The sequence below is a fragment of the Stegodyphus dumicola genome, chromosome X1 (assembly GCF_044657685.1).
Source record: "Stegodyphus dumicola isolate Sdum_Otavi_A_Nest chromosome X1, ASM4465768v1".
In the NCBI taxonomy this organism is placed as follows: domain Eukaryota; kingdom Metazoa; phylum Arthropoda; class Arachnida; order Araneae; family Eresidae; genus Stegodyphus; species Stegodyphus dumicola.
Window position 1 is genome coordinate 58,724,119 of NC_140780.1, and position 13,594 is coordinate 58,737,712.

The 13,594-nt window shown below is 30.7% G+C and overlaps 1 protein-coding gene across 2 annotated transcripts in view; it reads left to right on the plus strand.

Moving 5' to 3' along the window:
• The window catches only part of LOC118195124 (uncharacterized), a 114,834-nt gene extending 104,104 nt beyond the window's left edge, over positions 1–10,730 (plus strand). For both annotated transcript variants that reach the window (XM_035366372.2, XM_085808730.1), the window contains exon 4: positions 6,269–10,730. In XM_035366372.2, the coding sequence (XP_035222263.1) occupies positions 6,269–6,480 (212 nt within the window). In that variant the 3' untranslated portion in view covers positions 6,481–10,730. The remainder of the gene's footprint in view (positions 1–6,268) is intronic.
• Positions 10,731–13,594: the final 2,864 nt, after the last annotated feature.

Below are 13,594 nucleotides of genomic sequence, written 5' to 3' on the forward strand. Positions count from 1 at the left end.
TTAGACCGAAAGAGAAATTTACTTTCTCTGTGCTCTATATCAATTTTCGATAGATAATTTGTGTTGCTAATGAGAATGCCGCTGTCCTACGAATGAAATAAATTCTTGTATAAAATGTCATTCAAAAGTTCAAAAAGCGTTTTGATCACTTTTTAATGTTGAAACACTGTTTCTCTCTTTTTTTCGCAACAGAAAGACATCTTAAGTGTAGGTTATGTAATAGCGTCTTTCCATGATTATTGAATCCCAAAGGTTAGCGAGAATAAATGCAATAATGATTGCACGATAAATGAGTTTCTTTTTCAAAAAATTAAGTCCTCTCTCTTTCTTAATATCCTTATGTTTGATTAAGCATTAATATCCTTATGTTTGATCTTAGCACATAATATATGTGCTAAGATGACTCTAAAATTAATTAATAGTCAAGAATTATCAAATTAGAAGAGAAACACACCAATGCAAAATTTTAAATTTGGTAAAACAACAAGCTTGGTTTGATATAGGTTTGAAATAAAATTCTATCAATATTGATGGTCATCAGACGTAGCTTTCACTTCTTCAGCAGCAGTTTTTTTCTTCTAAATTTGATCTAAGTAAGGAGTAAAAAAAATTTAGCAAAAAATTAAACTAGCAAATTTATCAAAAAAAAGAAAAAGTTCTTCTTTTTTAGGAGAAAAATTTAAAAAAAAAAAAAAAAAATGCTCCTGAAAAAGAGGGACCTGGATCCAAACTTCCCCGAAATCGATAGTTTTATTCAAAATCTATGCCAAACTAAGTTTTTTTACTTTGATTAATTTTAAAGAACTTGTGTTTTAAAAACGTAGTGATTGTTTAATAACTCAGTATCCGACAGCTTCGCCGATTCCAGATGTAACCGGCAACTTTATCAGTGATAAGCAGCATTTAATCTACGATTTACTGATTCGGAAAAAAAAAAAAAAAAAAAAAAAAAAAAAAACATTTCGTAAGGCATTCTATACACAATTGTAAAAGAGCTGCAAAATTATTTACTTTAATAAAAAAAAGTAATGCATGAACACATCCCTCCACCCCGAAAAAAAGAACTTTTAACTAAGAAGAATGATTATTTAAAAAAAAAAAAAAAAAAAAGTAATCCCCAGTTGTTGTGTTGAAAAGTAATTTTCATTTTTTTCGCAGAAATTAATGCCTGTTTGTCTATTCTTTAGAAACTGATCACTTGTAAACTGTTCATCTTGTAGAGTCATTAGGCTATCTTGAAGCAGGAGATGTGAAATATAGTTAAATATAGACCTTCATTCCACTCTTTTACTTTATGCTTTTTTAACATATTCTTAATAGAAATGGGATGATCGTTTAGAGGTATTCTTGATTCGACTCTCAAATGACCTCATAGAATTTACTTCAGTGGCTGATGAGGAGTTTTGATAGGTTCCATGCATAGTATAAGAACCCTTCCTTTCTTTTCTTAAAATAACACTGCGGATCATTGTCCTGTTAAAAAATTAAATTGCTTTCCATTCCCAGTTTCAAAGCTCTAGACATTAGGCTCTTTTTTAATACGTTGATATAATAATATCGGTCCATTTTTACCCCCTCCTCCCGATAAAGGGAAAGTTTCCGACACCTGAGCCTTATTCCACTAAACTTGATTCATCCTAGCGCAGTTACAAAGCAGCCTGGCTACTTTTGATTTGGTTATAGGTGGTCTCTTATAAACTAATTTCAGAAATGAACTCAAATCCTTTTCTCATCAAATTGTATTGAAAATATCAAATTTACGCTTACAACTGTGAATCGTGTTCTAAAACTTTAAAGCAAAATAACAAACTGTTACCCCAGTTCTTTTTTTCTCTTCATCTCTCATCCATAACTTAAAATCCATTCCTTAGAAATTTTGTCATCCTTTACAATAACTACCCTTAATATGCAATACCTAAGCCTTTTCATACATTCTTATGGCGCCTTCCACAGTAGAAAGAAGGATGATGTGGCACTTGGCGCAGATAGCATTTTCCACACAAGGGACTTTCGCGCAAATCATCCTTGCGGAGCCATGAAATATTTTAACATGTGAATGGACAACAAGTGACACTTCCGCACAGCTTGTCAGAAAAAAACAATCAGACTTATGACTTACTGACAGAACTTTTTTTTAAATAGTTTATTTTTCCTTTTCCTTTTCTGATAGTACATATTTCATATAATCTTCTTGCTCGAGTGCACGATTTCTCCGAAACCACTGGTCAGAAGTTCGGAAAAATTTGACCAACTGTGTAAACCCTAACTGACTTTAAAATGCGCTACTATGCCTCTCGCCTGAAAATTTTAGAAATTATCATTAATTTTGTAGAAAAAAATCGATTATGAAGAAGTAATGAAAATAAAAAAGTGTTATTTCATAAGAAAATATAATTATATTTATTTTCAAGGTCATATTTTACCTGTGCATTATTTTTCGATTGGGGAGAAGAAGAGAGAAAAAAAGAAAAAGAAGGAAAGAAAGAACAACTAAAAACACTGATTTTTTTATATAATGCAGCGCGCAGCACATATTACAGTATTATGTGGATGTCAAAAGATGTATTTTATTTAAAGCATTTTAACATTTAGAATATAAAAAAGTATCAGCTACATTATTAAAGATATCGAAATAAGGATACAAATTTCACAACTCTAAACTGTTATACTGAGCTTCAAAATGTTTTGTAGTTCAAGGATATTTTGATATTTTAAAGGTATCTAACTCCTTAAGGTATTTACTATTCTTTGAACGTTAGCACATGCATAATACAAAAAATTAAAAAAAAAAAAAAAAAAAAAAAAAAAAAGTTTAAAATCTATATTTGTGCAGCTCAGTAGTTTCAAATTTTGTAAAGCAAATTTATAATTTAAGTTGCTCTTCCATGTTATCGAAAGATAATCAAGACGTGGTTTTGTGCACAGCTGCTACTAAACTATACTAACTGCTTTTACCCTTCCAGCAATGATGTTAACTGTGCGCAAATGTTTCTGCTTTTCAATTTGTGTGTAAGTACCACTAAACGGAAAAAAAATTTTCCTCTCTCGTTTGCAATTTTTCGATGTAAACTTCCCTTTTTGAGCAATAGCATAAAGAAAAAAAATAACGTATTTGTTTTGTGAAATTTCGTCTTTTATCGTCTATCTCTCTTAAAAGTTTTTTTTCGTCTATCTCTCTTAAAAGTTTAGGAGGATTATAAATTTAAAATGCTGTTTAAATGAAATTTTAGTAATACGCGTTAATTTTACTTCTTATATTTCTTTCTATTAATGGATATTTTTAAGCGCTGCGTTTTGATTAGGTGAGTTTTTGAAAATTTATTATGTAGTTGACTGCTTGCATTCTGCCCCAAATTTCGTAATATATAAATAAAGTATCTTCAAAGGCAGTTTCCTTTCGAAAGTCGTCCACGAAGGCATCCCTCCCCTTAGACAGAGAGCCTTAGAATGCTTTGATGTAATCAAATAAACCAAATCAAACCAGATGACGATCAGATTTCTATTATTCCGAGGTTACTTCCCTCTTTACTGAGACGACAATCAGATATGCCTGTAAAAGAAAGAAAGAAAGAAAAAAAAAAATAGATAATAAGACGTATTCCATGGAACGACGTCGTCTGAAACTGTCTAGAGGGGTATGGCGAAGGAATTTTCTCTGCAGTAAGAAGAGATAAATTAAATAAGTAAATAAATAAATGCACAACAATAGTAGAATTTAGAGTTGGAGCTTAAGTGCACATATTAATTGTTTTGTTTATTTTCTCATTTTATAATAATGTTTTGTATTAGTAAAAGCTTCAAAACACAAAAAAATAAAATAAAATAAAGGAGGTAAATTTTCTCTTTATTATTTATTAATCTTTTCTTTCATACACTGTGCTTAGTGCTGAAGGGCTTAAAGGTTTTCTTCAACAAAAAAGTTTAGAAATAGTAATAAAAAATTAACAGCAATTTTTATATATAATAATTTGCTATAAACTTAGTTATATATAATAATTTGCTATTAACTTAGTTAACTATGTATTGAAGAATAAATATCTTTCCGTTGCAGTATATTGAGAAATCGAAAATTTACAGTTTTAATTTTATTCAAAAACGAAAAACTGTCAGCAGCTACAAAATATATTGCTATTATGCATTTGAATGCTGTGTTGCTAGTTACAGAAATGTAAGTATAGTTAATTTCGTTGTAAAATGCTGGGAGATTGAAAATTTTCAGCCTTATTCAACAGAGAAAAGTGCCCATTAACAGAGAAGCTGTAAAACAGATGAACACTATTTATTTCATCGGATTCAATTTTTTATATTTTTTTTGGGGGGGGGGATAGCCTTCCCTTATTAAGAGGAAGAGAATAAAATTATGAGCTTTGTTCATCAGCCTTATGCAACTGATATACAGATATGACTTCTTAATTTAAAATCGTGCAGTTGGTAGACACTTAAAAAATTAACTGTGCTTCCTTCGAAATTCGAGCACTCATCAGCGGCTAACCGATAACACAGCTGAGCACTGGTAGTTCGACCCGATCTCAGATCCTGGCAAATGACCTAGCTGTTTGGGAATTTTTTTTGTTTTTTCTCATGGGTAACTTGATTATAAGCCATTTTCCCTTAAAATGACTTCAACGAAGGCATCATCTTATTTAGACAGATGATATTCGAATGCTTTTCCATAATTAAACAATTCAATGAATGGCGAAGAAATCTTTGAATTCATTACAGACCGATAAAATTATGCAACTATATGCGCTGTTTTTATCCGAAATTTCTTACGTTGGTTAAAAATCACTTTATTTAAGTTTCAAAGCCTCTAATAGTCAGCCTCCTTTATTATTGTGGTCACAAAATAAAATTCCTTCTAGTAAATTTAATGAACCATTCAAACATTTCGTCAAATAAGGGGAGCAAATGGAGCATTATTTTGTTTTACTTGACGTTACTTCTTTCAAATATCAAAGAACTTGCTTGGGGTCAATGCTTGGGGAAAACTGAGTGAGAACTACATATTCTTAAACAGTATGCATACCTGTTGTTATGGATATTAAGCCTTTATTATCTTTGTCAATAAACTCTAAGCTGATTTTTCATTCGCAGTTTTCATGAAATCAGCAAATTTAAAAACGGGAAAGATTTTATTGGGTAATACATATTTCATTATACAGTGTAAATGAAATGCTGATTTCTGTGCTATAGAATCATATTCCAAAACAACAACAATTTTTTAATGAATATCAGCATCTTAATATTGCAAAAAAACAAACTTCGTACTTTTAACTTAAAATTTCTTCGGTTGTAACATAAAAGATAATAAAGTGAAAGCGATTCCAGAAAATAAGTATTAACGTTGTTGTTATTACAGTCAGAAACACGAACATTACAGAAACTTTATTCTTACTGCAAAAGATTCTTGTAGAAAGATACTAATTCATAGATTTCTTGTGAAACGTTTTCCTGTATTTATATAAATTTAATGCATTAAACACTGAAGTAATGGAGGGAATGTAAATTTTATGCTTTAAAATGTTACTAAAAAGGCCTACTAAAATGCCTATAGTAGTAGTAGCCTACTAGTCTAGGCTAATAGTAGTAGCCTTTTTCTCTTGGGGACTAAACACCGGGGGTCTTGCGACAGGATGACCACTTGTCCAGACAAAGATGCACAAGCACACCGGAGCCCACGGTCTAGAAAGCAGATAACAGAGCACTGACAGCCATGGCTGTCTATGGGAAATTTAGGCCGTCGAGTTTATTTTAGTTTAGTAGCCTACTACTACCACTACTATTACTTAAAAAAAAAAAAAGCGAGATAATAGCAAATTCTGATCCTTAACAAAATGATCTAGAATTTTATTTTAATATAAAACTCCTATTTTGGTGTTTGAGTTCAGTTTTTGAACAGTTTAAAACCGTGAAATCCAAAATACTGTAATTTTATTTTTAAAGAAAAATAATTCAAGTTTTTTAGCTGACATTCAAGTTCCTATTAAAATTATTTTGATTCCATATTCTTATTTCAAGACATTTCTTCTTGAACTGAAAAGATTACACGGAGCTGTATTTATGAAAAAGATACATACATTTATTCAGATATAAAAAATGGACAGTATAAAAAATACAGCCACAATTATAAAACTCATTTGAAGCATTTCGTATATCGTGTTTCACTTTTTACCAATATTTAGTTAATTATCTTGAGATGATATCTCATTGTCATGTAAAGCAATTACAGTTTAGCATCTCTTAACTCGACTTCTCTTTTCTTTTTTAGGTGAGAAGCCTTACAAATGTCAGTGGAGCGAATGTGACTGGAGATTCGCGAGATCAGATGAACTGACCCGCCACACGCGGAAGCACACCGGTGACAAGCCCTTCAAATGTCGGGTGTGCGAACGGGCTTTTGCCCGGTCGGATCATCTCGCGCTACATATGAAGCGACACCAGCCTAAACTGAACCGGCCGTCCGCCGTCTCAACCGCCTGATCAACCGTCAGCGGATTCCGTCCACGAACTGAAGACGTCGAACCGAAACCTAGTTTCTGCCAAAATGAGTATCAAGTCAACAACCGTATGGTGTGACGCATGAAGCGGTCTTGCTTTCAGATTTTACACGGTTTAGCTTTTATAGAGGCAAGCTCTCCAATGACTCGTTTACCTACAAGAAAAGAGCTAATCATAAGCTAGGGAACAGCTGTGTTTAATATAAATGTGAACTCTTTATGGTTCTTACCGCAGCATCTTTTTTAGCACTAATTTTTGGTGCTTGAAGCTGGACTGTGAAAAATAAATCACTGCTTTCACATTATCATATATTGCAGAACTGAAAGTGTGTTTCAACAGGTTGAATTCTTTAATTATGTTCGAATAAGACATTAAAGGCGAAACAACGAGCATCCTAAATGCTTTCATTAATTGTCGATTGTCTCAGTTATGTAAAATGGACAGAAAACGGAGTACTTAATGTGTTAAGTAATACATAGTAATGTGTTAAGTAATACAAGCTTCGAAACTCTTCTTAATTATTTTATCCAATTTCATTTGCCAACGTAACTGACATTTTATTTAAAAAATGTCAGTTACGATAGCAGTTTGGTTGTTTTTAAGTCATTTACAATAGTTAATACTTAAAAAATATATTACTAACTTAAAATTTCAAAAGAGAATACTCCATGTTTGTAGCAATTAATTTTTCATTTAACTTTATTATTTATTTAAAATTTAATTGTCTTCATAAACCATCTTAATAAAATTATTTTACAAAATATTATCATATAAATGCGATACATATTTAAAAATATAACTGATAGCTTAAAATTGAAAAATCTGTTTTAAAAAAGCACTAAAATAATAAAATAAACTTTCGCACCTACCCATATTCTATACATGTATTTCAAGCACTCACACTGAGCATTACATAAGCACATGTAATATTTACTTTTATAAGACAGTTTAATTACTTTAATGTGATTGTACAAAAACTGCGTCTTTCTACGTCATTATTTTAACTTGCAAATATTTTGCAAGATAATTTTGAATTATTTCTAGTATTACTGAATTACTTTGAAGTGTAAATTTACGTAGCGATTACTGCTCAGTAAAGAAAATGTAAAACTGAGATTTAGCTATATGTCACGTGAAATGATGTTTTTAAAGAATTTAGTAACATGTCGACCAACCAAGAAATGTTTAATTTTTCCAGTTTCTTTGAAGTTGTCAGTTAAAGCATTTTTTATTATATTCATTCATGTTGATTGTATAGTTCGTTGTTCTGAATTGATGTAAATTAAGATATTACTAATGCAAAATACGGCTTGAATTTGCGGGGAAAGGGAGGATGCGCAATCATGTGACTTTCAAACCCTTCTGTATGTTTTTTATCTGCTCAAAGCATTTATTAAAAGTGATAATCGGTGTTTAAGAGTTAAATTTTAAATAAATTTGCTAGTATTTTGTATAAAAAGGACAAAACATTTTAATTATTCTGTTCTGCTTGGCGTTTTTCATAGGCATACGGCAAGTAATCAAAATTCTTATAAATAAATTTTAACATACTGCATTTTATTAATTTTAATTCAGTCTTTGAGAGCTAACGTTGTAGAAAATACTCTTGCTACTGCACATCGGAGCTTCTAGCATTTGTAGCTCATTATAAAATGTTGCATTTAACATTACCTGTGACTGCAAAATTTTAAAAAATGCCTAATTTTCGAAGGACTTATTTTATACTTCGTTTAAACTTCTATTCTTCTTAACTCAATGTTTTTAATTACTGTGCTTTAACTGTATATTTTGTATTATGTATATTGTAAAATATGTAATCTATATCTTGCATCCGCGACATCAGAATTTATCTAAAACACAAATTTGCGAATATAACGTTATAAAAATTAGCATACGATTCATTTAAGTAATAGATTAATTTTCCATGACTCTGATATCCATCCAGCAAATCAGCAACCAAGCTACAGAAAACCGTTTATCCTTGTTTTATTTTTCCTTAGAAAGCTGGTTGTTTTTAAAGAATAGGCAACTTCAATTTATCAAAATAATAATGGTAATAATAATAACTGTGATTTTTGATGAAAGGTTAGGTAAAATCAATAGAATTGGCTATTTAAGACATTTAAATAGATACATAAACTCATTTTCCTTATTTTTTATCTATGCCTAACCTCTTTGTTTAAGCAATTCATCTCTGCTTTGAAATTCTTGTAATCATTCAGTGAGGCAATTCTCCTCATATTTTTAAGTAAATCATGTTTTTAAGCATTAATAAATACTTTTTAAGATATAAATCTTTTAACTTTTGAAGTTCAAATTTAAATTTAGTTTCAATATGAAAATAAAGACTTTGAAAAATACGAAGTTTTAATATAAATTTTTTTCATTTGTGATAATATTAAATAAATTGCATAGTAACTAATAAATAATACTAAACTAAACGAGTGGTCTTCAGACTTTGTCAACTCATGGAAGCCCTAGAACTGTGAGGTTTTCTAGAAAAATACATCTTAAAATCATAATTAAAGTAGATCAATATGTTATAGGTACTTTACTTAGACAGAATTAAAGTACTGCATTTTTATTAAAAAAATTTTATGTCAAATTCGTATAAGTTGCATTTAATAACATTAATTCGTGCCCCAGGTTTCACCTACCTTTGCATTATATTTAGTGCATTATATTTTGCATTATATTATATTATACATATATACTTTATTTTACACTATCGAAAATATTGCATTTTTTTTAACATAAACTCTTAAAGTCTTGCTAGGTTGATGTTATCTGCAGTCATATTTCATATTCTGCATTTAATTTGTTTCTGTGTTTTGTTTTTGTTGCCATGCATGTTAAGAAAGTTTTGTAACTTAAATACATTGTTCCAAATGACATTAAAATGTTACAGCTGCATGAGAAACTTCTAGGTATTCTACATGAATCTGCAATCAAAATTTTAGGAGCTGCCCTTTGTTAAATTTAGATTTTAACGTGGAATCTGTTGATGTGTGGGTAAATTTTACCCTATCCTTCATTGACAAGCCTTCTGATTTATCGTAGTACTTGAACGTACTTTTTTTGTTTTTCAGTCACACTAGTATTCTCTTCTGTGAAATATTTTCTCGCAGCTTTCTTCAACTGGAAAAGGTGCTCCGTTAAATAAATTTTAACATTGCTGTCTCTAAATATCGTCTAAATTTACTGTCTTCTAAATTTCGTCTAAATTTACTGTCATCTAAATTTCGTCTATATCCGCTGTCGTCTAAATTTTGTCTAAATTCATTTTCCATTAGAAAACTGTTTAGCTTTGCAACACATTGCATGTCATTTTCTTTGATATATGCCATATGTCGAATTTTTATTTTGACCCTCAGAACCCCGGAATTTAACTCACGAATCCTTTTGCCTCCGTTGACCACAGCTTGAAGACCACTGCTCTAAACTAGAACACATTTAAAAAGAAAAAAAAAGAAAAAGGAATGGGTGGTTTTGGAAGTTTTCAAATAAAATTCCAGTTTTCAAACAACAATAAAAGGTATTTTATTAAAATACAAAATTAGAGAGCTTTTATTAACTTAAAATTACTTCATAGTGAATGATTATTTTACATTTTTTTAAAACATTGATTTGATTAAAATAATAGGTAGAAAAACATCATAAATGGTAAGTTTCAATATCTCTCTTCTATACGAAGTAGCAATATTGATATTTAAGGATGCAAAAATAGACAGCAGCCTAAAACAAATTTTTCCAAATCAACAAAAGAAGTTGGTATACTATGCCTATACCTTATATAATAGAATGTTTAATTTTCACTGAAGAGATTTCAGTTTGATGAATTGATACATTTTGTTTCAAATTATATATGAATTTTCTCGAAGTGCAAGAAGGAGTGATTTTGTGAATTGCGTTAGCAATTAACTTTCCATTCCGTGTTTAGTTATTTGGTAATTTTGTTTAGCAGTAATAATTTTGGACTGCACTAAAGATGTCTTTCACAACTTATATAATTTGTATTGTGCCTTATTTTTTATATCCAATCGTAATCTTTCATTAATAGTGCCTTATATATACATACATACATACATGAGTGTTTTGGTTGTGAAATTTATAATGCGGTTATATCGAGAATTGAGTTGTGTTTTTATATAGAAAAGAAAATCTTTTGAAGCACAAATGCTGCATTGTTATGATTTTTCTGAAGTGCCATTAAACATGTTTTATTAACACTTTATGAGAGTCTGTGTTCTATTTTAAAAAATAAGCACCGATAAAAAAAAATTCAGTCGTCTCAAATTTACATATCTGTTGCTAAACAGCATTTTTATTAAAAATTATTTTTGATTAATTATTTTTATTCTGATATCAATATACTGTATATTAGCTTTATAAAACTTCTCCATAGGATACTGCTGAAGATTTTATCGAATTATTTTACAGAAAACGTGTGTTCTAAAATGTTAATATGCTGACATGCAAATAGATTAGCATGCAAGATAACAGCCCTTGGAAGAAAGTTGTTCAGAATTCAAACTCTTAGGAAAAAGGGAAAGGTAAAAGAAAGTCCTAATTCTCATAGTTTTCCAATCATTTCCCTTTATTGAGATAAACTTCGCCTATAAAGGGAAGCGGGGTGAAAAATATGGGTAATGTTCTTTAGTTTGTGCAGTTAGATAGATAACACAGATAAGATTACCACAGATAAGACCCTATCTTAATTAAAAATCGTGCAGTTGGTAGACAAACACAAAAATAAAGTGTGCTTTTCTCGGAATTGGCAACCCTGTCCAGTAACCGGGTTGGAAAGGCCGCCGAACGCTGGTAGTTCGACCCCGAGATCAAGTCCCGCCGAACGGAGTGGCTGCATGGGAGTTTTTATGACTTTTCGCATGCGTAGCGTGAATGCGAGCCAGTTCCCTTAAAATGTCCTCGCAGACAGACATTCCATGCTTTTCCATAATCCAGCAGACAAAAATCCCAAAAACCTAAAATCTGAACAACAGAGGTTTTAATTGCTAGCTGGACGTGCTAAACGCTTATACTACGAGAGCGAACACGGGAGAATGTGATAATTATTTATCCTCCATTTAAAGGACGAATGGAGAAAGATACGTGGCCTAGTCGAATAAATCCCAGTAGTGAAGAATTCGGCCACAGTTTAGTTGAAATCCGTCTTCTGGGCCAAAAAAAAACTTTAAAAATCATCAATCCTTCACCAGGTTTCGTATTATGATTTACCACTTGTTGTCGGGCGAGAGTAAACAGACAGAAATGCAATTATTTCTTTACATAGTTACATAGTTTCTTACATAATTATTTCTTACTATGATACCAGTAGCATAAAGAAAGGAACTGAATTATATATCAATCAAGACCTAAAAAAACCACTGTTCTTACGTGAACCAGAAGAGATACGAGTACATAAAAAAACTGATTTTAAGAATTTGTTAATATTTTTTTCAAGGGGAGAAGGAAAAAATTCAGCAATAATGATATTAAAAAATAGCGTCGCGAGTTTGAGTTCAGAGTTTTATTTGCAAGCAATGGCCTTCCTTTAAACCATTAGTGCAAAGGAAAATTTTATTGTTCCAGATAGCCTAGTTTAATTTTGAAAATTATTCATTACACTGTTGGCATTGCTTTTAATTACATCATACATACCGAAAATATTTCCTAGTATGTGTGAGTGAACATGACCATTAACAAAAAGAACAATGATAAACAATAATTAATTACTATCTTTCAAAGGGTATATTGAGTAAGTTGCAAAAGAAATGGACAGACTGTAAGCAAACAGGTCCAGCGTAATTAGGAAAATGCACAATGAATGCAATCATTTGGCCAGGCAACATTTTGGAGGTATCTCTTATCATCAAGAGAGTAATTATTCCAAATACTAGAACTCAGCTATTTAAATAAATTCCTGGAAGGAAGTTAGTGTATTTTAGAGCAGGGCTTCCCAACATTTTTTACATCAGGTCACATTTCACAAGCATAAATAATTTCATGATATACTACGAAGGAGCAGTTTCAATTAACACGATTAATTTATTTTTCATGTTACAGATTTAATTAAGATCTTTCCTTCAAATATTTTTTTGCATTATGTATAAAAATTCCAGCTAGATATTCGTTTCAGATTAGTCTTCTAACATAATCATATAAGGACGAAATAAACAAATTAAATAAAAATATCCAACTCACACATCCTCCCTGATTGATATTTGAAATAAATTGTCAGATTTGACTGAGTGAGACAGTGATTACAGATTTTATTTAATTAAGATCCTCTCTTCAAATATTTTTTTGCATTATGTATAAACATTCCAGCTAGATATTCGTTTCAGATAAGTCTTCTAACATAATCATATAAGGACGAAATAAACAAATTAAATAAAAATATCCAACTCACACATCCTCCCTGATTGATATTTGAAATAAATTGTTAGATTTGACTGAGTGAGACAGTGATTAAATTTTTAAAACGCTTATTTTATAAAAATTATGGTGTGTGTGTGTATATACGAGTATGTAAAAGGTAAAATTAATTTCCCACAAAAGAATTATTGACTATATATGAATAAATACACTAAAGTATAGTATATGCACTATAAAAAGAAAAAAATAATTCTTTAGAAGAAAAGTTGAAAACATTAATATAAAGACGAGAAAATTATATAAACAATAGCGTGGAATATAAATCGATTTATTTCTAGCGGTACGATAGTGAACGATAAATTCTGTTTTGCTGAAGGCATGAATGGGATGATAACATTGAAGTGTACAACCAATTACCAACAACAGGGCTAGGCCTGATTTCAGACAGGGAGAAACTGTGCTCTTACTGGATCGAGTATCTGATACAGAAGCGTCTTTATGCAAAACGAGAAAAGGGGACATAACGGACCTGGATAATGCATTTAAAGCTATTGCTGGATGAAGTACCAAAGTCCAGGGTGAGGTAGCAAGTGCAGATACTGCCGCATGAAGTAAAAAGAGTGTGATTACACAAAGCCTCCTGTAGACTACTAAAAAAATCAAGCAATATATGTTTGTGAGATGCCACTCATAGCATTGTCAAGATGACTCCAATTAC